Here is a 22,342-nt window from a genome sequence, read left to right as displayed (position 1 = left end):
GAGATCAACATGAGATCCTGTCTCAAAAATAAAATAAATGGTAGGTTCAAAGTAAGAGATCATCAAAATTTGCAATATTGCAAACTACTCCAAAGAAACAGTTTCAATCATGTATAGGCCAAACAAAATACTTAAAAACAATTTTTCAGAGAAAGGGTTTCTCTGTGTAGCCCTAGCCATCCTGGAACTCACTCTGTAGACCAGGGTGGCCTTGAACTCAAAGATTTGCCTGCCTCTGCCTCCCAAGTACTGAGATTAAAGGCATGAGCCATTATGCCCAGCTAAAATACTTTAATTTTTAATAAATTTTTGTAGTCACCATTATTTTATTCTTCACTCTCTTTCTACTTCTTACATAACTTCTCTGTTTTCACATTGACACAAAAATCTTCCAAATGGATCCATTTGCACTTCCTGACTTCTAGTCACTCCTGGGACATGGGATATGGCTTTCCTGCTACCATGTTTTGTCACCTATAACCACAAACATGTTCCTGATGTGGAACTAGGATGCTCAGAGGGGAGAGTCTGCATTAATCCCTTCCCCATGTGGTGCAGTGGCCTGGGTAGCACTTCTCTGGGTCTGCCTGCCAAGACACTCTCCTAAGCACTTAATTGCATTTTCAATGGCTGTGGCATCTCAGCAACTCAAAGCAAACATGCCACAAGTTTCTTTCATTTCCCAAACCAAACTAGATCCTACACCCTGGTTCTTCCTAGTTTTCTTGTTAATTCTATGAAATCTTCAAGTTCATTCTTGCACAGAAAATCTAGTGCGCCTTTAAAAATCACTCCAGTTTAAAAATGTCTTCCCACTAAGGTAGCAACAAGATGCCAGCTTCCAAAGCAGGCTATGCTGACATCACATCACATTTAAATATCATGTGCCCTGCCTATGCTCTTATCTAATTCTTTTCTATTTGTCCCCTCAGAGAGCAAGCAGGCCATTATCTTTATTTCTGTTCCTTGAAGAGCCCAATCAAATCTCCACTTTTTTCCGACTTGGTTCCTTTACCAGGTTCCTGGACTTAGATATTTCCTCTCCATCTTAAGACACACACACCGTGCTTTTCAAGCATGAGCTGACACGGGATCTCCTTGGAGAGGTCATCAAAGATGACCTCATGTATGTACTACCCAGACACTCCAAGCACATCACCATACTGTAATTCTTGGCATGGCAATGCCCTATTGTCTGGTCACCTGCTTTATTTAGTGTAATTTCCTAACTCCAAGGGAAAGAGAATCTTGCCTGTGTACAAATGCCCACTGTAACAGAGTGCTTAAAATAGCTCTAGCTTTGAATTTTTGTTTCTGCTGGTAGACTGCTTCTCTGGAAGCTAGGTGACTCACGTGCCTGCACCCAGCATGTCTGGTCTGCCACTAAGCTCTCTAGGGTTCTCCTCCCTCATAGACCCACAACCACACAGCTGATGCAGGCACAGGCCTCTCTCTTTCAATGATCTGACTCAGTTTCCCTTCCTTTCCTGGCACTCATGCAGACCAGCAGCCACTAATCCTCTACACTCGGGTTTTCACTTTCTCTGCTGGCAGCTGCTTGGGTCTAACAGTGACGAGTCCTTTCAGTCGGATCTACTTCCTTTCCCTGGATTGCTACCTCAGGACCCTCAGGCCCAAGGCCATGGTGCCCTTGGGAGTTCTACAAACGCCCCACCTGGCACTCTCCTACTGTTGGGTCTCAAGTGTTTAGAAAAGACTTACGTTCAATAAAATATGACTTAGAAATGTCTATCAACAAAAGAAAGAGACAGCGGGGATACATAAAACAAAGAAAAGCCCCTTATCTCTTGAGTCTTCCGTGAGGCTGTCTGCTGGCCCTATGTGGCCTCTGCACCTGCCCGTCACTGCAAAGGCTCTGAATATGGTTACAGCTGAAACACTAGAACGTCCAGCCCATGGTCTTAGCACTTATAGGGAGTTCAGAGACACAAACTGCTGCTGTAGCAATGAGCTACACAATGAGTAAAACGCCTGGTCCTTTGTACGATGCTCTCAGTAGCAACTCCTTCCCAGTCTGACTACCTGGTCCTCTCCCTCCCTTCCTCAGTCTTCTTCACACAGCAAGCAACTCCAGCTCTCAGCATGAGGCCGTAGGAAAAGGGAACGGACAGTTTCTTGTGAATGGCTTTTAAACGTTTTCTTCTACAGTTCCTGTTATGGCTTGATTCTGAAATGTTCACTAAAGGATTATATGTTGAATGCGTGGTCTCCAGTTTGCGCCCTATCGTGAAGGCTGTACAACCTTTGGAAGTGGGGCTGCTGCTGAGAAGTAGGCCACCAGGGGCAGGCCCGCTCTCTGTCTGGTCCCTGTGCTCTCTCTCTCTCTCTCTCTCTCTCTCTCTCTCTCTCTCTCTCTCTGTGTGTGTGTGTGTGTGTGTTGTGTGAGGAACTGCCGTCTGCGACTTTCATCTCACAGGCAGAGCTGGGTTGCCTTTGCTGCTGTGGTGGACTGAATCCACTTGGAAACTGTGAGTCAAAAAAAAAAATCATAGATTACTACACTGGTCCTCCAGGGTTAATTAAACACATCCATCTGGGATAGTGACCATGCCTTACAGTATTTTAATAAGGCTTGAAAAGTCTCCTCAGTGGCTGGCTCATAGGCTCCTCTAAGTATCAGACGTCAGTAGCCTTTAAAAGGCACTGGGGATTGAGCCTATGGCCTTGTGAGTAGTACCAGCCACTGAACAACATCGCTAGACCTCTTGTGGCCTTCACTACTTTTCTCAGGCTGGCCTTGGCTTCATGACCCTTTGCCGTCACTGCTGAGTGCTGGTCCTGCAGGCGGTAGCACCAGACCTACTTATACGTTCTATAGCTGAACAGGAACAAGTCGCTAAGGAGCACAGTGCTCTGCAGCAGAGGAAATCAAGCATCCCAACAGGGAGAGCAAGCGTACTCAGGGAGGGTGAGGCAAAGCCCGAGAAGGAGCTGGTCACGATGTAATCTGCAATCTGCTGTAACGCTAACAAGCCGCTTGGGTTGTGGCCTTTCTTCATCTGTTCTTGGATGAGGCATTCCAGGTCTTCCCGAAAGGCCTGCAATACACAAAACAACCTCCTGAGCACAGCCATCTCACGTGGGTCAGGAGGCTACAACCTCGCCCTGTAGAAGGTACATTCTTTCTCCTAAGCCTCTTCTGAGGGTTTTACTGTGCTGCTTACAGTAAGATATAAAACATAAGATAATAGGGAGCAAGAAGCTCTTAAGGGAGAAAAGACATCAGTTGTTCTTAATCTCAAAGAAACTAAGATCTACAGTAGACAGGCACATCATCTTATTTATTTACCACACTAAAGGCTGGAAAGAAAATCTCCAGGCCTCCTCACTGAACTTTCTGTAATTATAGACCAAACGTGGACACACGGTAACCGGCCAGTCTCTTCAAAACCATTTTAAATGCTCAGTTTAAAGCAGCTATAATTCTTTGATTCAGTTAAAAAAAAGCACACTACCTATGATATATGTCACTTATAGATCAGCTCTGAGAGGGGGACATGGTCTGTTATTCAGTGCCATTCAAGAATATTTGAAGATAGTTTCCAACAAAAATAAACATAGGCAAGGAAGTCAAGCTAATGTGAAAAATAAACCCAGGTCAGAACCGGAATGAGGTGAAGCTATTAAGTGTACACTGTAAAGTTGTACAGATTTGCTAGAAATGGGTTAACGTTTATCTAATCTCCCAGGGAACACACATGATTCAGGAAAACCTGCTCAGCAGACTGACTAAAGAACAACTTGTTGCTTAACAGAGTTCTAAGCATTTGTTAAAGTGATCAGAAATTTCTGCTAACTGAGCCAATATTATCTTCACAAGGTTCTTCAAACTCACACAGGTAATAAATCTCAGGGGTAAGGACACAGACATAAGCTCTTTTTGTTGGTAAAAATGTTCTCACTTCTATATAACCCACAATATACCAAGCACCACCCTAAAGCTCTGGTTTATCTATGATGTCATGGGAGGGTGTAACAGTTTCTCTGACATCAAAGATGATGTCCCTTTTATGTCTAAATGGCTTCTATAGGTTACAAAGCAAGCAATTTTTTCATTGGATATTTTATTTATTTACATTCCAAATGTTATCCCCTTTCCCATTTTCCCCTCCACAACCCCCCTATCCCATCCCTGCTCCACCTGCTTCTATGAGGGTGCTCCCCCACCTACCCTCCCACTCCTGCCTCACTGCCCTAGCACTCCCCCCTACATTGGGGCATAGAGCCTTCACAGGACCAAGGGCCTCTCCTCCCATTGATGCCTGACAAGGCCATCCTCTGCTACATATGCAGCTGGAGCCATGGGTCCCTCCATGGGTACTCTTTGGTTGGTGGTTTAGTCCCTGGGAGCTCTGGGGTTCTGGTTGGTTGATATTGTTATTCATCCCATGGGGTTGCAAACCCCTTCAGCTCCTTCAGTCCTTCCCTAACTCCTCTCTTGGGGACCCCATGCTCAGTCTGATGGCTGCCTGTGAGCATCCACATCTGTATCTGTCAGGCTCTGGCAGAGCCTCTCAGGAGGCAGCTATATCAGGCTCCTGTCAGCAAGCACTTCTTGGCATCAGCAATAGTGTCTGGGTTTGGTGGCTGCATGTGGGATGGATCCCCGAGTGGGGCAGTATCTGGATGGAAGAAAGCTATTTTTAATGTAAATAACCATACTGGTAGCCTTTTCATACAGTTGACAAAACATCAAAAGATGATAATTCTTTTAAACCTAAGGATTTAATTTTTAATATATTTATATGTCAATTTTGTTTCATATGTTATTGGAAGGTTATTCAGATAATTACTTATGTCATAAAACAAGTATAGCAATTACTAGGATACAAACTGTTCCAGTTCGTTTTTAAAAAATTGTCAGTAAATGTTCTCAACTTTCAAATATTACAAGGGCCAGGCATGGTGATAAACACTTATAATTCCAGTACTTAAAAGGCTGAGGCAGGGGGATGTTGAGCTTGAGAACAGCCTGGGCTATGTATTAAATTCCAGGGAAGTCATCCAGGGTAACATAGCAAGACTCTAATAGATAATAAATAATATAATTATTGCATATTTATATTATCATATAATATATGATATATTAATTACATATAATATATAACATTATAGTTATAACCAGTAATAAATTGGTTTCTAATATGGAAACCAATAAACCAATCAACAAAATATTAAAAGCACTTTGTTTAAGATGAGTCATTAATTACATTCTTAAAACAATCAAATGTCAATAAAGTAATTCTTTGTAGTTGATTGACATGAACACATGAAAGATTCCTAAAATATGCAGTGACTTGCTCAAGCTTGCACAGCTAATAAGTAAAGGGAATAAAAATCTAGAGGTAGAATTTCCACTTGGGCAGAGGATCTTCTCCTAACTTTATCAGAGCGGGGATGTACTTCTGAAACCAAGTATAAGGCAGCAGGCCTGCTGGGACCAGCAACAGTGAGTGAGCCCTGGCACCGGAGCCCTTGGTTGGATGGGGATAAAGCAAACAAGGTTATTAGTGGGGTATGGTGATCCTAGCAGCCAGGTACATCAAAACCCAACGAGACACCAGCTTGTAAACAGGCAGCAAGCTTACACCACACCCTGGCGTCTAGAGCGGGAGAGCAAGCTAAGTCTCCAGTAACAACATAAACTGTGTCTTCCTCCTTACACACGAGCATAACAAAGAGGGACTGGAGAGTGTGGAGACTGTGACAGTCCAGAAACAGTACAATCAAGCCAGAATGCTATCAGGGTGACAGAGTCTTCCTTAAGGCCTTCAAAGAGCAGAGTATAGTCCAAGAAATTATGACTCTAATCTTCAAGGTATTGACACAAAAACATCCTGTGCCTCAATTTACCGACTTGTGTGCTGGCGTGTGTCCCACGCCTCCGCTGCATCTGTGTCTTTTCGCAGCACACGTGTAAAGCGGTTCCCTTGCTTACCAATGAGGAAACTGAATGCAAGCTAGGTGAGTTTCCTACTAAATGATGGATGGGGTAATTCTTGAACACTGATAGAAAACAACACTGCACACTGACGCATTATGTCGTACTTTAAAGATTTAAATAGCAGTAATGAAGGAAGTGCACAAAGGGCTGCCCTGTAACTCTCCTGGTTTTACTGCCTGCTCACACCCCCTAACACCCAGGTCTAACCTTCACCATCTGCTCATTACATTGTGCATGTCTGTCTGCCTGCTCACTCAGCTTTGTCAGATGGAAGCGCTGGCCCACCACTCCTCTTTCTGAGGATTCCTCCCTTTATCTGATACTTGTCTTTGTAACCTTCTTGGAGTCCCCTCCTAAACAGCCTAGTTGGGGGATCTCAGCATTTGCTCTCTTCTGTGTCCAGTCTGAACTCTAGCTTTCCTTCCATCTGTTCAGGGTGCCTGTCCTACAGCTGTACTGCTAAGCTGAACTCCTGAGGCTAACACACCAGGAGCGCTCATGGCTAGGCCGTGTGCCTTTCATTTTCTTGATGATCTCCATCTAGTCTATGTCAGTTACCATAAAACTAACTTTCCATTTTCTCAGGTAGAAAGACTCGACTTGAGCAAAGTATGGCAACATTCATTAACTGGGTTATTATTTAGAAAACGGTCTTGTCAGTTTGTTACTTAAATGGAGGCTTGATTTCTCCAGTGTAATAATTGCATAAAAATCTGTCTATCCTCCACTAGGATACAAATATTTCTCTTTAAAAATAAATTTCAACTTCATTGCATGTTATACATTTTAAAGAATTGAATGTTGCAACTTAAAATCCTACTTGAAAACTTAGTTTGGCTCCAAAGCTGACAGTTAAAACAGCTCCCTTAGCAAACACAAGTCTAAAGTAATATAGTATACAATGCTCAGATCAGAAATGCTGACAGAGCTGAGCTTATCTGAATCTTGCATCCTTTTATTTTCCTTTATTGTTGAGTAAAACTATAAAACTGAGTTTCATAAAATATGCATATAAAGAGGTAAGAGAGAAAGCTTGGTTTGTAAAGTGTCTGCCACGTAAATATTAAGACCTGAGTTCAATCCCATAACTTATGTAGAAGCTTAGTCCATGCCAGGGATGCTATAATAACATGAATTGTATGTAAGGCCTGCTCCACAGAAGGAAACACATGCCTAGAACTGTCAATCTGACCATGATTCCATGACCATGGAAGTCATAGGTCCCAGGGATGAACCTACTTCTATTATTTGCTAAATGAATATAATATCAAACTGTGCTATAAATATGTATCTCTCTACCTACAGATCAATAGAGTTTTCAGTCCTTATCAGAGAAATGTCTATGTGCAGTAGATGGCTGTTAATACAGAAACTCACACCTGGTCAAGGTACAGAAAATAAATGTCTGCCCAGTGCTCAGCCATAAGGGGACATCTTTATCACATCTCTTTCCCTAAGACTTAGGGAACATCAAGGGAGAGGACGGAGGGAGACTGAAGAGTCAGAGGCTGGAAAGAACTGGGTAGGGTACAGTGGTGTCTCTGGATGCACAGCAGTTGTGGGCACCTGCACAAGATCAGCCCTGTAAATATTCTAGCATGGGGGACAGCGGCCTAAAGGCCACTGTCCCTAGCTAAGGAGCAGCTGACAGCGCCGAGGGGAGGATGGGGTTCTTTTCTTTGGTGTGTGGCTCTTGGCAGATTGATTGTACTCCAGTGGGGAGATATATATATATATGTGTGTGTGTGTATGTGTGTATGGAGAGGGTATAAAATCAAGAAGAGGTAGAAGGAGGTATGTGGGATAATTATGATAAAGTTATTTTGTGGGTATGTGTAAAATTCTCAGAGAATTAGTAGAATATTAAAACAACAACAAAAACAGGTGGTGGCACATGCTTGTAATCCTACTGCAAGGAAATGGAGACAGGAGGAGCTCTGGGGTAGCTGGCTAGCCAGATTAGCCTACTTGGCCAGTTCTACGTCACCTCCTCCCCCCTCACACACATTCTACCTGCCAAAACCAGGTGGGGAGTGAGCACTGTCTGCAGCTGTCTTTGGCTTCTGTGTTCGTGTGCACATGAGCTCACACACACACACACACACACACACACACACACACACACACACACGGGGACCTGCACACACACAAATACTTATAGACTCACTGACTGCACCTTTCTTTAGCTTCTGTGTACATGTGCACATGAACTCACACACACAGGGGCACGTGACACACACAAATGCATATATACTAAAAGAACAATTTGAAAAGAATCTGACCTGATGGAATTATTTTAGTTAATGCTATAAACAAACAATGAAACAAACACACAGGCAGATTTACCAGTACTGCCTACCTTAAGAGACTTAGGTAACATAATACTGATTCATGCTAAAGACATTAGATAAACTGACTCTAAGTATCCATTTCTGGATAATATACTTTATAAGAATTACTAGAGAGGAAAAGTGTGTGTGTGGCACAGACTTGCTTCCAAGGCACCCTACAATTATGTGATTAGATTTCTCCTAAAGGAAGATAGGAACATACAAACTTCCTTAGAATGTCTCCATTAAGAAATGTATTAACTTGGAAATAGATCACCACTGGTCTTGTTGAGGAAAAAAAAACCCCAAATCAAACTTTTTTCTGAATGGTCTTCCTCCTGCACTGACTTTACATGAAGGTGAGGTTAGAATAATAACTTTTCTTCAAGTTGGCATACGAATAAAGTTTATAAAGAATATTTGTGTGGTAATCTTCCTAAGGGACCAGAGGGCTGTGGTGACGCTGACCAATTACTCTCCTAAAGGCACACCATTAAGTTTCTTCTATGTTAGAAATAAGCTTCTGACACAAGGAATTTCCATGTTATTTGAAATTACTATTTACGTTGGGTGTTTGAGGTACACTACCTATACTTCAAATAAGAAAAACACCCCTGGAATTCCTAGAAAGAAATAATATTTTTCTTGAAAGTCAAAACAAGACAAATTCTATTTTTTTCCCTATACCCACAACATTTAGACCAAGTCTTTGTTTTTTTACTTCAGGTGAAAGAATAAAGACTATGTTTTGCATATTTCCATATTTGCATATGCAAAAATCAAATATTTACATTTGCATATTCCCACAGTGCCTCATCTCCCTGGGTTGGGCAGCATTAGCTTAAGCAGCAAATGTGAAGATGTAAAACAAGAAGAGGCCTGGGAGTGGAACCTGTCCCTGCTTGGAAGGCTGCAGTAACTACAGTGCAATGGAAGGACACCTGGGTTAAAATTCCAAGCCCACCATTTAACCAAGCTGAAAACATTCAGCCAATTATTTAATGTCTCCTATTTTCAATTTATTCATGTGTACAGTAGGGATGTCAACGTTTCTTTGAGTTGTTTGGAGGATCCGAGACTGCTCTACATTTGTATCGGGTACCTGACGCACAGTACAAGTTTAATTAACAGTGTATTTTGTTTTTATTAGTTTCCCTGATTTGCTTTCTCCTCAAATGACATGATTTTAAATTTTAATAATCTGTTACTTATAAACATAGATTAGTAATGACTTTGCTTTACGGTTTTACTGATTATAAATTTGTCTAATAAAGTAGATTTCAATATTTGTAGGTGACCAATGAAAAATTAAAAAAAAATTATAGAGACAGAAACACTGCAAAATTGTACAAAAAGGAACAAGGTTAGTACCAGCACTTGGGAGGTGGAGACAGGAGGGAAGAACACACACACACACACACACACACACACCCTCTCAAGCAGCCTTACAGAAAGGAATGTGTGACAGGGCACTACGGTCTTTTGCAGAGCTACAGAAGTGACTCATTTTGGCCCAGGTCAAAACCCCAGATGACAGCAGCCTGGGTAGGAGTCTGAGCTGCCAGTTTATACGAAAGTAGAAGCTTTGCCCCGAGCATTCAGCTAAACTGCTTCTCAATCCCTGCCTTTCAGAAACAGTGAGGTAATAAGAGCGGTGTGAGCTGTGGGAGCTGTTGCGCTGGTTTGCTCTCTGGCAAGAGGGAGCTATTAGAGGCCGATGTGTCACTTCCTTTAGTGGAAAGTCTCTGCCCCTTTAAAAGCAGTGGCTGTCAGCCTCCCCTGCTGTCTCCCCACAGCACAGTTCCTTTCCTCAAGGTGACTCCCAGTCATAAAACTATTTTTGCTGCTTCGTAACAGTAATTTTGGTACTGTTATGAATCATAATGTTAATATTATATACAGGATATCTGATATATGATACCCAAAGAGGTCGCAACCATAGGTTGAAAACTGCTACTTTAAAGGAGAGGTGAAAACTGCTGTCACAAGTCATGGTGGAATACAAACTTTATAAATGTTCTTCCAAATTTTCATGAACAAAATTTACAATTTATTAGGTAAAGCTCTAAGAGGGAAACATTCTAATTTTATTTATTTATTTTTAAATTTTAGCCTTTTCATTCTTTTCTGAACAAAAACTGATTATTCTTTTGAGCAGATAAATGCCTGTTCTTTGCCATTATTTAGGTTCTCTAGGACATAAATAAAATTAATTCTTTTAATTTGTTAAAAATGGAAATATGCCTGGCAGAGGTAGTGCATACCTTTAATCCTGGCACTTAAGAGGCAGGGGTAGGTGAATCTCTGATTTCAAGGTCACTTGGTCTACAGTGAGTTCCAAGATAGCCAGGGCTACACAGAGAAAGCTTGTCACCAAAACAAAACAAAAAAAAACCCCAAAACCAAAAAATAGATGAAAAGGAAATATATATATGTATATATATATATGAGTGTGTGTGTGTGTTTTATTATATATATATATAATAAAAATAAAATATTCTCAAAGCTATGATGTCTTTAATGGAAGAATACTAGAAACTGAAGAACCTGGCATATAAATTTAGCCAGCACTTTTTCCATTTTCCCTGACTGGTCCTCTGGGGCATTTACCCTTATTCTACAATTCTGAGCAGAGTGTGCTCTGCGTTTCACTCTTTTCAGTGTAGCTCACAGCCATGGGGAATCGTTTGGGTGGTAAGTTAGCTCACAGCCATGGGGAATCGTTTGGGTGGTAAGTTAGCTCACAGCCATGGGGAATCGTTTGGGTGGTAAGTTAGCTCATAGCCATGGGTTCTTTAGGCTTGAGTATGGTGGCAAGGCCCGGCGCATGTGCTCCGTCGTCATCATCACTCTGGTTTGTGTCTGCTCTATTTGAAAGGCGTCTTTTAAACTGGCACTGCACTTAGGAAATCCTTTAAAACTCGCACTGTTTTGTAACGTGTCTTTCAATGCTTTCATCAAGGCCACTGGTAAGGGAAAATTACTCGGAATGGAATTCCCCTTTGGCATTGGACTCAACTCCTGTGATTAAATTCACAAGGGCACATAACAAAATGATTTACCAGGCCACATTGGGCAGCCTGGATGGCCTGTGCTTATTTTAGCAGCTAAACTGGAAACCTAATATAATCCTAATCTAGATACCATGTGCCTAAGAGTGCTAACTCTCTGCCTTAGGAGTCAGCCCTGAGATCTTCATCATGTGTGCGTGAACTTATAAATCCATTTTGCTTCTCAGATCCAGTGATTCTCTCACTTCCCATCACTTTATGTGACTGTGAAATCCCACTAAAGCACTGGCTCTCAATCTGTAGGTTGACTCTTTGGGTTCACAGGGGCTGTCTAAGATTACTGGAAAACATAGGTACTTACATTATGATTCATAACAGTAGCAAAATCACAGTTATGAAGAAGCAACAAAATTAATTTTATGGTTGGGGGTCACCACAACATAAAGAACTGCATGAAAGCGTCACAGCATTCGGTAAGGTGAGAACCCCTGCACTAAAGCATTGGAAGAAATGTAACAAGTTACCTCACTATGATTTAAGTCAACTACTGTGCTGACAGAATCTTCTGCTACTGTTAGCCTAGCTGATGTGCAGTGTGTTCATATGTATGTGCCTGCATGAGTTAAGAAAAGGCTACCAAAGCACAGACTTCTCAGCATCCTGAAGTCTTTCTATTCTCTTATGGATGACGAAGGTAAAGTGCCCAAAGGGACACAGAACTACGGACATCAACACACCTAGCTTGTTGGCTGACTTGAGTGTGCTTGCCTCTCTACTCAGATAATGTCTTATCAAACTGTCTTCCCAAACTCTCAGTAGAACCATCAGTCCTGCTTTAGATAAAATTATACCCAGAAAACATACAAAGAGAATGTACACTGCTGAAATGGCCATGTGCTGCTGTTAGAGTTCCGGACATGCATGCGTTTGAGCGAGAGTCTGCTCCTCCTGTAAGCACAAGCGCACTGTGTCCCCAGCCCTTCCTTACTGCAGGCTTCCAACTGCTCCCTTACGTCACAGCAAGGGCCCCAAGGAGGAAGAAGGGCTGATAGCTCTGCAACTCACAGGACTCTGCAGGATCTGAGTGACTCGCTTCCTCTGCTCCATCATATTGAAGTCCTGTCGTAGATCAGGAGACATGTTCCTCTCTCGAAGGTATTCCGGATCACTTTCATTGATTCGGTCAAAATACCTCTCTTTGTGAGGCATGCTGGGAGGAGGAGGAGTGGTAACCACAGTTGGGCTGGCGTCGGAACTCATGTCTCAAGTTGTCTTCCTCTCTACAAAGTGAGCACAGACAGGCGGACACTTACTACAACACCTTGGTGAATTCACTCTACAGGAGCCAAGTAGAACTTTTAAACTCTAGGAAACAAACTTTCTTTTAAAAGCAGCTTCGGGACTGGAGATATGGCCCAGTGGTTGAGAACACTGGCTGCTCTTGTACAGAAGCTGGGTTCAGTTCTTAGAACCCACACGGAGGCTCACAACTGTCTGTTACTTCGGTGCCAGAGGAGCCAACACCCTCTTTGGTCTCTGCACCAGGCACAGATGTGGTGCATACATGCAGGCAAAACACCCATATACATAAAATTAAAGTGAAATCTAAAAGAAGAAGAAGAAATGAAAAGGCAGCATCATGGAGAAAGGTCGCTTGCTGGAGCCCAAGGGTTGGCGAGAACTGCCCTAGTGCACTCATGGCCCTGGGCGTGACTCCCAGCACTTAAAAAATTTAAGAAGGCAGCTTCTCCAAACATACTAGAAAAGTTTTTTATGTAGAAAAACATTTCTTAACAACTACAAAAGAAAATAAAACTTATCTTAGATTATAATGCTGTTAGAAATTACTATTTTCAGAGCTAATGAAAATTCATGTCTAAATACTGAATTTTTTAAACAAAATATATAATGTTACTTATTTTAAATTAACTTAAGGGACTGGAGAAATAGCGCGGTGATTAAGAACAGGTATTGCTCTTGCAGAGGACTCAGGTGTGGCTCCCAGGACCCAGCTCAAATAGCTCATAACTATCTCTAACAAGAGCTCCAGGGGTCCAAAGACCCACAGAACACAAGCCCTGTCCAATACATGCCCATACATGCGCTCGCGCGCACACGCACACACAAATACACAGTTAAAAACAAAATTAAATATTTAAAAATAAAACTAATTTAACTTAAAATGTAGTCTAAGGTCAACTCATTTGGATTTGAGGAGGAAAACAAATTTTTATAATTTGACCAAGACCCTGGTAAAATTCAGGAAAAAAAAAAAGACATCGTCACGTAGTTGAGACATCTTCTTTGTCCTATTTTGATTTTAAGCCTATAGATGTGCATCTTCATTTGCTCTACTGTCTCCCCAGGGAAACTGTCTTATGCTACACCTGGAGGCCAGGAGCAGGGGAGTTGACAGGTCTTCATATGAGGAAGAGGAAACAACTAAGCATCCGACTCCAGGCAGGGTAGAGAGCAGGGATATCACCCACACCTGTGTGTGGTACAGGCCCAACCATGGGGAAAGATGCCATCTGTCCCGTGTCATCTGTGGGCCCTTCCAAGCTGACCAATATTTAGCAACTTAGGGGATAACAGATTGGCCTAGGCCTCCTCCTCTTCCTCGTGTTATTGGTGTGCTTGTTTTCTTGGTCAAACTGAGTTTTTAAAGGAAGCAGTGATCAAAGCACCCGGGGTAAATAAAGCACTGAGCACTGGCGGTGAGGTGCATGGCGGGCCTCCCCTGAGGCAGGCTGTATGTCAGACCAAACTTTGACCCCATCCAAGGATCTTCCCATTCCTTAGCAGGCATAACTTCCTGGTGTATGAAAGACACAGGACTAGGTTTTTCAAATGATCCAATAATTTCCCAAGAGAGTGTCAAAACTGACAGTTGCGAGACTAACTACATCACTCAGACAGCCGCACTTCATCTCCACAGAAGTCGAGGAGAGCGCCTGCCTCAGAAGTCACATGAACAGCGGACATTGTCCCTGATAGTGAGGATAGCACTGAGCTAGGCACAGGACGCTGTTTAAACACTAGGGACAATCTCTCTCCGTCTCAGTGAGAAGCCTCGCTGGGTCTCATGAACAGCGGACATTGTCCCTGATAGTGAGGATAGCACTGAGCTGGGCCCAGGACGCTGTTTAAACACTAGGGACAATCTCTCTCCGTCTCAGACGAGAAGCCTCGCTGGGTCTCAGCTGTGCTCTCTGGCCTCTTACAGACAGTGGCTACCACCAGGAAGCAACTGTCTATTCTGACAGTGCTGACTGAATTACAATTCCCAAAGTCAACAACGCTGCTGCCTTTCACCACAGAAAGGCACTTAGCACTGTGGTTTGCGTAGAATATCAAAACAAACAAACAAACAAAAAAACCAAAAAACCAGCTGGTTGCAGTGCTTACCTGGTGCATGATTCAGTTTACATAAAATCCCTCAAATGGCAACATGGCTGAAGTGGAGAACAGAGCAGAGTTGATGTGTGAGAGAGGGCAGTAAGCTCAGGACAGAGTTAGGATACAATATATGCTTTAAGTGAACACGAGCAAAACCAAGAAAACCCTGAAGAGCGTGAGTGTCAACTGAGCGGGTGCTGTGACTCAGCTTTAGGTAAGCATCTTAACTGAGAACATCATACATGCATAAGATGTTCTCCCACCAAGTCCATGCCTTTCTCTCCTTTCCAGTGGTCCCCTCTCACGGGCCACAACCCTGTAGAAAACGGACTCTCCCTTTCAGTAGCTAGGGCTGAGACTTAGTGACAACCTCCTTCACTCATGCTGGGAGTGTAAGTGGCTTCATCTTACCCATGTGAGCTATATGTGCCCAGAAAGCACTGCTTCTCTATAGTCATCCTCTGCTTCTGGCGCTTAAATTCTTCCTGACCCCTCTTGTGCAATGATCCCTAAGCCCTGGGAGGGGTATATGTTATAGATGCACCACTGAGGGCTGAGCACTCTACAGTGTCTTACTCCTCCCACTGGCTGTGGGTTTCAGTGCCAACTGCCATCATCTACTACAAAACTTAGCTTCTCTGATGAGGGCTCTGAGATATATTATCCCATGGGAATAAAGACACAAATGTAGAGGATTCTGTTAGGAGGATATATTTCTACATCCATTTGACAGGAAAATGGCAATAGGTTCTTCCTTTAGCATACATGACCAACCCAGCCACGGTTTCTTCACCCTGCCTATGATACCAGGCATGAGTTTATAAGCTGAGGGCGTTAAATGCATTCAGAAAGTGGCCAATGTTCCCATAATAGATGTGTTGACAGGTAAGACAGCACTGTAGCTCTCAGGGCTCACATCTTGGTGTGAGTGATGCCTTTTCTTCTCTGGTAGCATGCATAGCATCTTCTAGCACTAAGAAAGCTAGCCAGTCGGGATAACACTTCTAAGTTGGTACCAGTCTGATTTCTCCAAGTTCTATGAATCAAATAAGTTATGTTTTCAGTAATAGGGTCTTAAAAAAAAAGATATATTTATTTTGTATATGTAAGTACACTGTAGCTGTCTTCAGACACCCCAGAAGAGGGCATCAGATCTCATTATGGATGGTTGTGAGCCACCATGTGGTTGCTGGGATTTGAACTCAGGATCATTCGCAAGAGCAGTTGGTGCTCTTAACCGCTGAGCCATCTCTCCAGCCCAGTAATAGGGTCTTATCATCAAGTTTTATGGGGTTACCAAGACGATGGCAACAGCCCCTAATGTTTTTAGAATCTACTGAACCAACAACTCAAAGAGATGTAACCCATTCCTAGTACAGGGCTAAAACTTAGCCTACAGTGCCTGAGAGAGGCACTTCCTTCCCCCCACTGTTATAGGGTACTTACTATTATAAGTGAATTACAGAGGCAGATGTCTATGTTTTTAGGAAGCTTCTACAATAGTAGATATGCCTTGTTCCATGGGCTGTTTTCAAAGATCTCTAGTGTTCTCTCTGTAGACTCCCTCCTTATCTTGTCTTCCCATCCCCCATCCCATTTAAGTTTTGTAAGATGACATTAATGGGGAAACTAGATGAAGGGTACACAGCATCCCTGCTGTTCTTATAACTGCACGTGCAGCTCTAATTGCCTGAATTTTTAATTTTAAAGTTTAATCCTAATAAAATTAATATTCTGTAAGAGTAGAAAAAAATACTTCCCATTTCCAGTGATGCAAGTTTATGATCAACCCTGCAGAGGGTAAAGCTTATACTATCCCTATCTTCAGACATTTTCAGTACCAGAAAGCATTCTGAAACAGTGTAACCAATGTAACTAAATTGCACCTGAATAAAAATGCATGGATTATAATACCTGGAATACGGTACCACAAATCCTTCTCGTGGTGATTCAAGGAGTTGTGGGATGTACAATGTGGTGATAAGAGCAGCTTTCCTAAGCTAACCAAAGTTAAGACGAAGCCCTCTGGGACACGAAATGAAATGTAGTATTTGGGAAAATAGGCATTTATTTAGTAGCTAGTGTTTAGATCTTAGTACCAGTCAAGAGACACGCCAAAAGCCGCACAGGGGAGATCCTAACCTCAGCGTGAGCTTGAGAGGAGCCTGCTCGGCAGGCAGGCAGAGCAGTTTAAGTAGGACTGCTCTCCGTGAGACCTTTCACAGAGCTAAATGCCATGGAAGAAATGGGCTAGGAATTTCAGCCAACTCTTAGCCTAAAACACTTTGAAATGAATTCTGAAAGTTTCTATGTGTTCTTTCCAATCAAGAAGCAGCCTACCTACTACAGAGCACTGGACTACAGACAAAGAGACTCTCCTGTTTGTGCCAGCCACGGGGCTGAGGAACGCAAATAGATAATTTTTAGCTCCACGGTACCTTCTTTTTAAAACTGACCACACCTTTTAAAAATACCATACACATCTATCCAGGCATGCTTTTAGTACCTACCAGTAACGCACACCTGAACTTAAAAACAGTATAAAAACTAGTGTAAACCGTGCAAACTAGTATCATATCTTTGAACAGAGCTCTGTCAGCTGAAAAAGTATAACTCTTAAGATAAAATGCAAAGCCTTCTGGTTAACACTATAAACTTGTCAGCCCTGTGGGTTTTCCTCTGGTACAGTCTTTGACTGTTCAGATTAGAAATAAAGACACTAGGAATGTGGTCAGTGAAATGACTCCATGGCAAAGACACCTTATCTTGACAAAGAACTCCTGAGATTTGACCTCTGACCTCCATGCACACAAACACGAGTCTAATGAAAGATTTAAAAAGGGATTATTAAGGGGATGGGGATTTAGCTCAGTGGTGGAGCACCTGCCTAGCAGCACAGGGCTCTGGGGTTGACCCATAGCTCTGGGGCTGGTGCTGGGGTGAGGACATTGAGAGCAAATAAAACTCTACTTTAAAAAGACTCATGCCAAGTATCCACATAGAACCAATGCAGCATGAATGTTAACAGAATAGGATATGACACAGAAGTGATATTCTAAAATGGTGGCTTTCAGATCCTTTGAAAAATAGTAATCTATAATAAAAAAACCCATTTTCTGCTGTATTCACATAAAAATATTAGGGTATATAATGAAATAAGTTAACGACCTGATATTTTGATGGTCATTCTGATATTTTCTATGTCAATGTCTTTCTCCCTGCTTCTTAAAGAGATACTAACGACACTGATTACTGGTTTAGTAGTGCGTTGTGCCATAGGTTTCAATGTGCTGCTCTAGAAATGCTAAGTTACAGTCAGTTAAGAAACGGAAAAGAAAGATCTATGTAATGTGTGTGCAGTTAAGTTGCACAGAAGACTGAGGAGTGTGGGCGAGATAGAAAAGAAAGATGCAACTTCACCTTTCCCTGTGTGTGTGTGGTCAGGTTCATGAGTGCATGGGTGTGTGCTGCTGCATACACATGTGTGCATGTGGAGGTTAGAGGTTAACATGAGCTGGATTCTATGACTGAATCACTGGGCTTGCTGGCCACCAGCCTAGCTCCAGATTCATTAAAGGTCCCTGCCTCCAGAGAGTAAGAGAGTGAAAGAACAGGCCATTCAATAGCCTTCTCTGGCTTCTGCATAAACACATATATACATACACATAGGTCCGTAGATGGCACACACACCATCCCCAGCCACAAAACAAACATGAAAATGGAGTATGGCCATTCTACAACAGGCTAAATCTTGAAACACTATGAAAGGTAAAAGAAGCCAGTTGTTATCACAGACCACACACTTACACGAAATATTTAGAGCAGGCAGGCCTGCAGAGGCAGAATCCGGATTATTGGTTGTTTAAGATTGGGAGAAAACAAGGGGTAGCTTCTAGTAAGATTCTTTTATATAAAAAAAATGATGAAATGTTAAAATAACTATAATGATAACCATACAATTCTGTGACTACATGAAAAACCATGCTGGGGTACAGCTTAGCTGGCAGTGTTTGCCTAGGATGCATAAAACCCTGGGCTGATAGCCAGCATCATATAAACCAAGAGTGGTGGTACAAGCCTATAATCCTAGGACTTGGGAGGTGAAGGCAGGAGGGTCAAAAGTTCAAGGTCATCCTTGGCTACCTAGCAAGTTCCAGGTTAGGCTGGGCTACCTAAGAGCCTGCTTCAAAACAACAAAGAATCCACCAATCATACACATCGAATAGGAAAAGTATATGATGTATAATTTATATCCCTATAAAATTATTACCTTAAAAATCTCATTAGAGAAGTTCCTGACCATCTTGCAGAGCTGGAGTGGGGCCTGTGGGTACAGTCACCACAACAGTAGGCACTGGCTGCAGCTAGAACTCCTGATTAACCTGCTCATTGGACACCTACACTATAAACAATTTAAACAAAACAACTGCTCAGAAAACACCTTTCCAAACTTCAAACTCTTGGTAGTTTTAACTGTTTTCCAGTAAGGACAAATGCTGTGCTTTCAAGCTTTCAAGTCTCAGCCTGCTGTCCCACACTTGGAATAATAACCAAACACATCAAGACTTCAAAGCAGCCCTTGGTTAAGAAACAAGTGCTGTTTATTATGTTAGCTCTTCTGACGGTTCCTATGGAACATGAGGATATTTGAAGTTGTAGAAAACAGCTTAGACCCCACACAAACTGTGACAAGCCATATCCTTAGCTGACTTTAGGTCTGAGTTGCTTTCATCTGCTAGACACAATTTTATATACAATTGACACAGCAGTCAGTAGATTGGAGAAAACGATCAGAACATGTGGTTAAGGAAAATGGAGACAAATAAACCTGGCATCAAATAGTACATAGGGTGCTCACTTTCTCCATCCCCCAGAGAGGAAAAATTAATTATCTGACAACACACTACACCTTATTGCTATAGTGGCTGTTGTTATGACGCCAGGTCTCTTGGACTGTGTTGGATTTAAAGATCACATTTTGCAGATGATACCAAAATCAAGGTGGTGATTTTTTTAAAGTACAATGCTCAAGGTTATCATACATTGGTACAAAATCATAGCAATGCTATTTATGGGCACCACGTGTCACTTTCATGTTACTCCATCCTCTAAATTTACTTCTTCAATGAAATGTAAGTGAAAAGGGCTATCACACCGTGCTTGTTTATACTAATAAATGCTATTGGCACATGAATAATGTTAAAAGGAAGGGCTACAGTGCAGTAGTTCATGAATGGCCTTATCATTCTATCAATTTAGTATGTACAAACAGATGTAGAAATGAGGTAATTATGTAATGGTTTGATCTAAATACTGAAAGTGCTGAGTATTAAAGATATGGAAGTACCCATTAACATTTTATTATGCCGTTTCACTTAAAGTCTTTAAAAAATTAGAAGCAAAAAATCAACTAGAGAATTAGCCCAAATTTGTTTTTTCCAGATTGCATGACAAGTGAAGAGGTATTAACATGAGATGTGCTTACACATCATACACAGCCAGCAAGAGCGTGCTCAGTCCTCCTGGAGCAGGCTCTCCCGCCACACCCTGCACTTCCTCATAGCCACACACCTTATATATGTTAATATATTACTTGCTAATCTGTTACTGTTCAATAAAGCATGTGAACAAGCTTTCCACGGACAGACACTATTAGGAGATGGGGGATTAAGGAGTGCAATGCAGCAACTATAAACGGTGTCATAAAGGACGGAAGTATATGCCGTATAATTCTGAATTCTAAGCAAAAAGAAAAAAGTATTTGGGGTGAGGAGCCTTTAGAGGAGAGGTGCAGAGCACCACACAAACGCTGCTGAGTGCTCTGGAAGTTGTAGGTGTCAACTGCATACATGGCTGCTATGTATCATTTATAGGCTATCAGCAAAATGTGAGATTTTCATTTTACCTCTAAAACTCAGTAAGCATTAGTTTGAAAGCTTGAAGCTTTACCATCAAACAAGCTGGGAAAAGACTACGTTAGGATCTAAAGCGTTAAGTACAGCACAGCAAATACACAAGGCCGGGACACTGAGAAAGCCGGGCGGGCAGGCAGGCGACAGACATTCCTAGTGCTCAGGAGACAGACAGAGGAAGGTGGGGAGCGTAAAGCCAGCCTGGTTTACAAGAGGAACAATAACAACCAACCCACCAAACAAACACTCAAAAATAAAGAAAAAGGAAAAGAAATAGAGGAAAAATTGGCTTATAATGGATCTGGTGTGGTGGCTCATGCCTGTATTTCCAGCACTTGAGTTCAAGGGCAGCTTAGGTCACAAGTTCCAGACACGCCTGACCTATAGTGCCCGACTGTGTCAAATGAGGAAAGTCAGGGAAGAGATTACATGGCTCAAAGACCAGATGAGCAAGGTGGAACAGAGAGAGAACTGGTGACATGAGTGTGGCCTCACAGGTTAGTTCTGTCTCTGCGTCTCCTAGATCCAGGAAACAATCCAGAACATGACCTCCACGAGAAGTGAGGGTTTATGAAGTAAGCACTCGTTGCAGATCCAGGGTTCAGGAAAGACTCAGCGCTCACAGGATAGTCTCTAGCAATCCCTCAGATAGTTGGCTCATTCCCACTCGGTCCTCCTGGGGACAAGGACCGGCTCCCCCATCCATCGTGAGCTTAAGTCTACCTCATTCTTTGTACAGGACTGAGCTTCAAAAGAATCAAAACTACTTGCTTTTGACACTTTCTTCAGTTACGTTTGAGGTCAAGTTCATTTCTAAGTATTACGGCACATCACCCATACTCAGAAAAAAATTTAAGTGAATATTAAAAATACAAGTGATACAGAAAACCTCCCCAAATTCCCATTTTCTATTTATTAAGCTAAAAATATTTTGGTTATTTGTTTTGTGTGTGTTTTTGTTTTGTTTGTTTGTTGTTTTGTTTTGGCCATGAACGTTCAGGCTTCCTGCCTTCATCTCCCAAATTCTTGTATTATAGGTATACTGAAAAAAATTTCCAATTCTCTTCAATCTGAAGAAATACATCCTACAAGGCACATTATTAAAAATGAGTTGCGTTTGTAAAGGAAACTTTTACCCCAAAGTCTACAGAACTGAGCTGTTGCCATATACCACACTTCTGAGTCTCTTCCTAGGGGGGAATCACTGTGACCAGTGGGGATAGGAGAGGCCTGCAGATGGGGAAATGAAACAAAGTGCCTTACTTCAAATACAGGCAGCCAACCATTGCACTGAGCACAGGGTCCCCAATGAAGGAGTTAGAGAAAGGGCTGAAGGAGCTGAAGGGGTTTGCAACTCCATAGGAAGAACAACAATATCAACCAACCAGACCCCCAGAGCTCCCAGGGTCTAAACCATCAACCAAAGAGTACACATGGAGCGACCCATGACTCCAGACTTATATGTAGAGAGGATGCCCTTGTTGGGCATCAATGGGAGGAGAGGTCCTTGGTCCTGTGATTGCTCGATAGATGCCCCAGCGTAGGGGAATTCCAGGGCAGGGAGGCAGGAGTTGGGTAGGTGGGTGGGCTAACACCCTCATAGAAGCAGGAGAACAGAGGATGGGATAAGGGGTTTCAGGGGTGGGGGACCGGGAAAGGGGATAACATTTGAAATGTAAATAAAGAAAATATCCAATTTTTAAAAAAAGGCGGGGGGGGGGGGGG

The 22,342-nt window shown here is 42.4% G+C and overlaps 1 protein-coding gene across 11 annotated transcripts in view; it reads right to left on the bottom strand.

The window, feature by feature from the left end:
• Positions 1 to 22,342, bottom strand: part of Add3 (adducin 3) — a 103,631-nt gene that overhangs the window by 17,652 nt on the left and 63,637 nt on the right. For all 11 annotated transcript variants that reach the window (XM_021151222.2, XM_021151228.2, XM_021151223.2 and 8 more), the window contains 2 exons: positions 12,372 to 12,586; positions 2,921 to 3,059 (listed from right to left, as the gene is read on the bottom strand). In XM_021151222.2, coding sequence (XP_021006881.1) covers positions 2,921 to 3,059; positions 12,372 to 12,566 — 334 coding nt within the window. In that variant the 5' untranslated portion in view covers positions 12,567 to 12,586. The remainder of the gene's footprint in view (positions 1 to 2,920; positions 3,060 to 12,371; positions 12,587 to 22,342) is intronic.

The sequence above is a fragment of the Mus caroli genome, chromosome 19 (genome assembly GCF_900094665.2).
Source record: "Mus caroli chromosome 19, CAROLI_EIJ_v1.1, whole genome shotgun sequence".
Classification (NCBI taxonomy): domain Eukaryota; kingdom Metazoa; phylum Chordata; class Mammalia; order Rodentia; family Muridae; genus Mus; species Mus caroli.
Note: the sequence above shows the minus strand (reverse complement) of the source record. Positions and strands in the feature narration are given on the sequence as shown.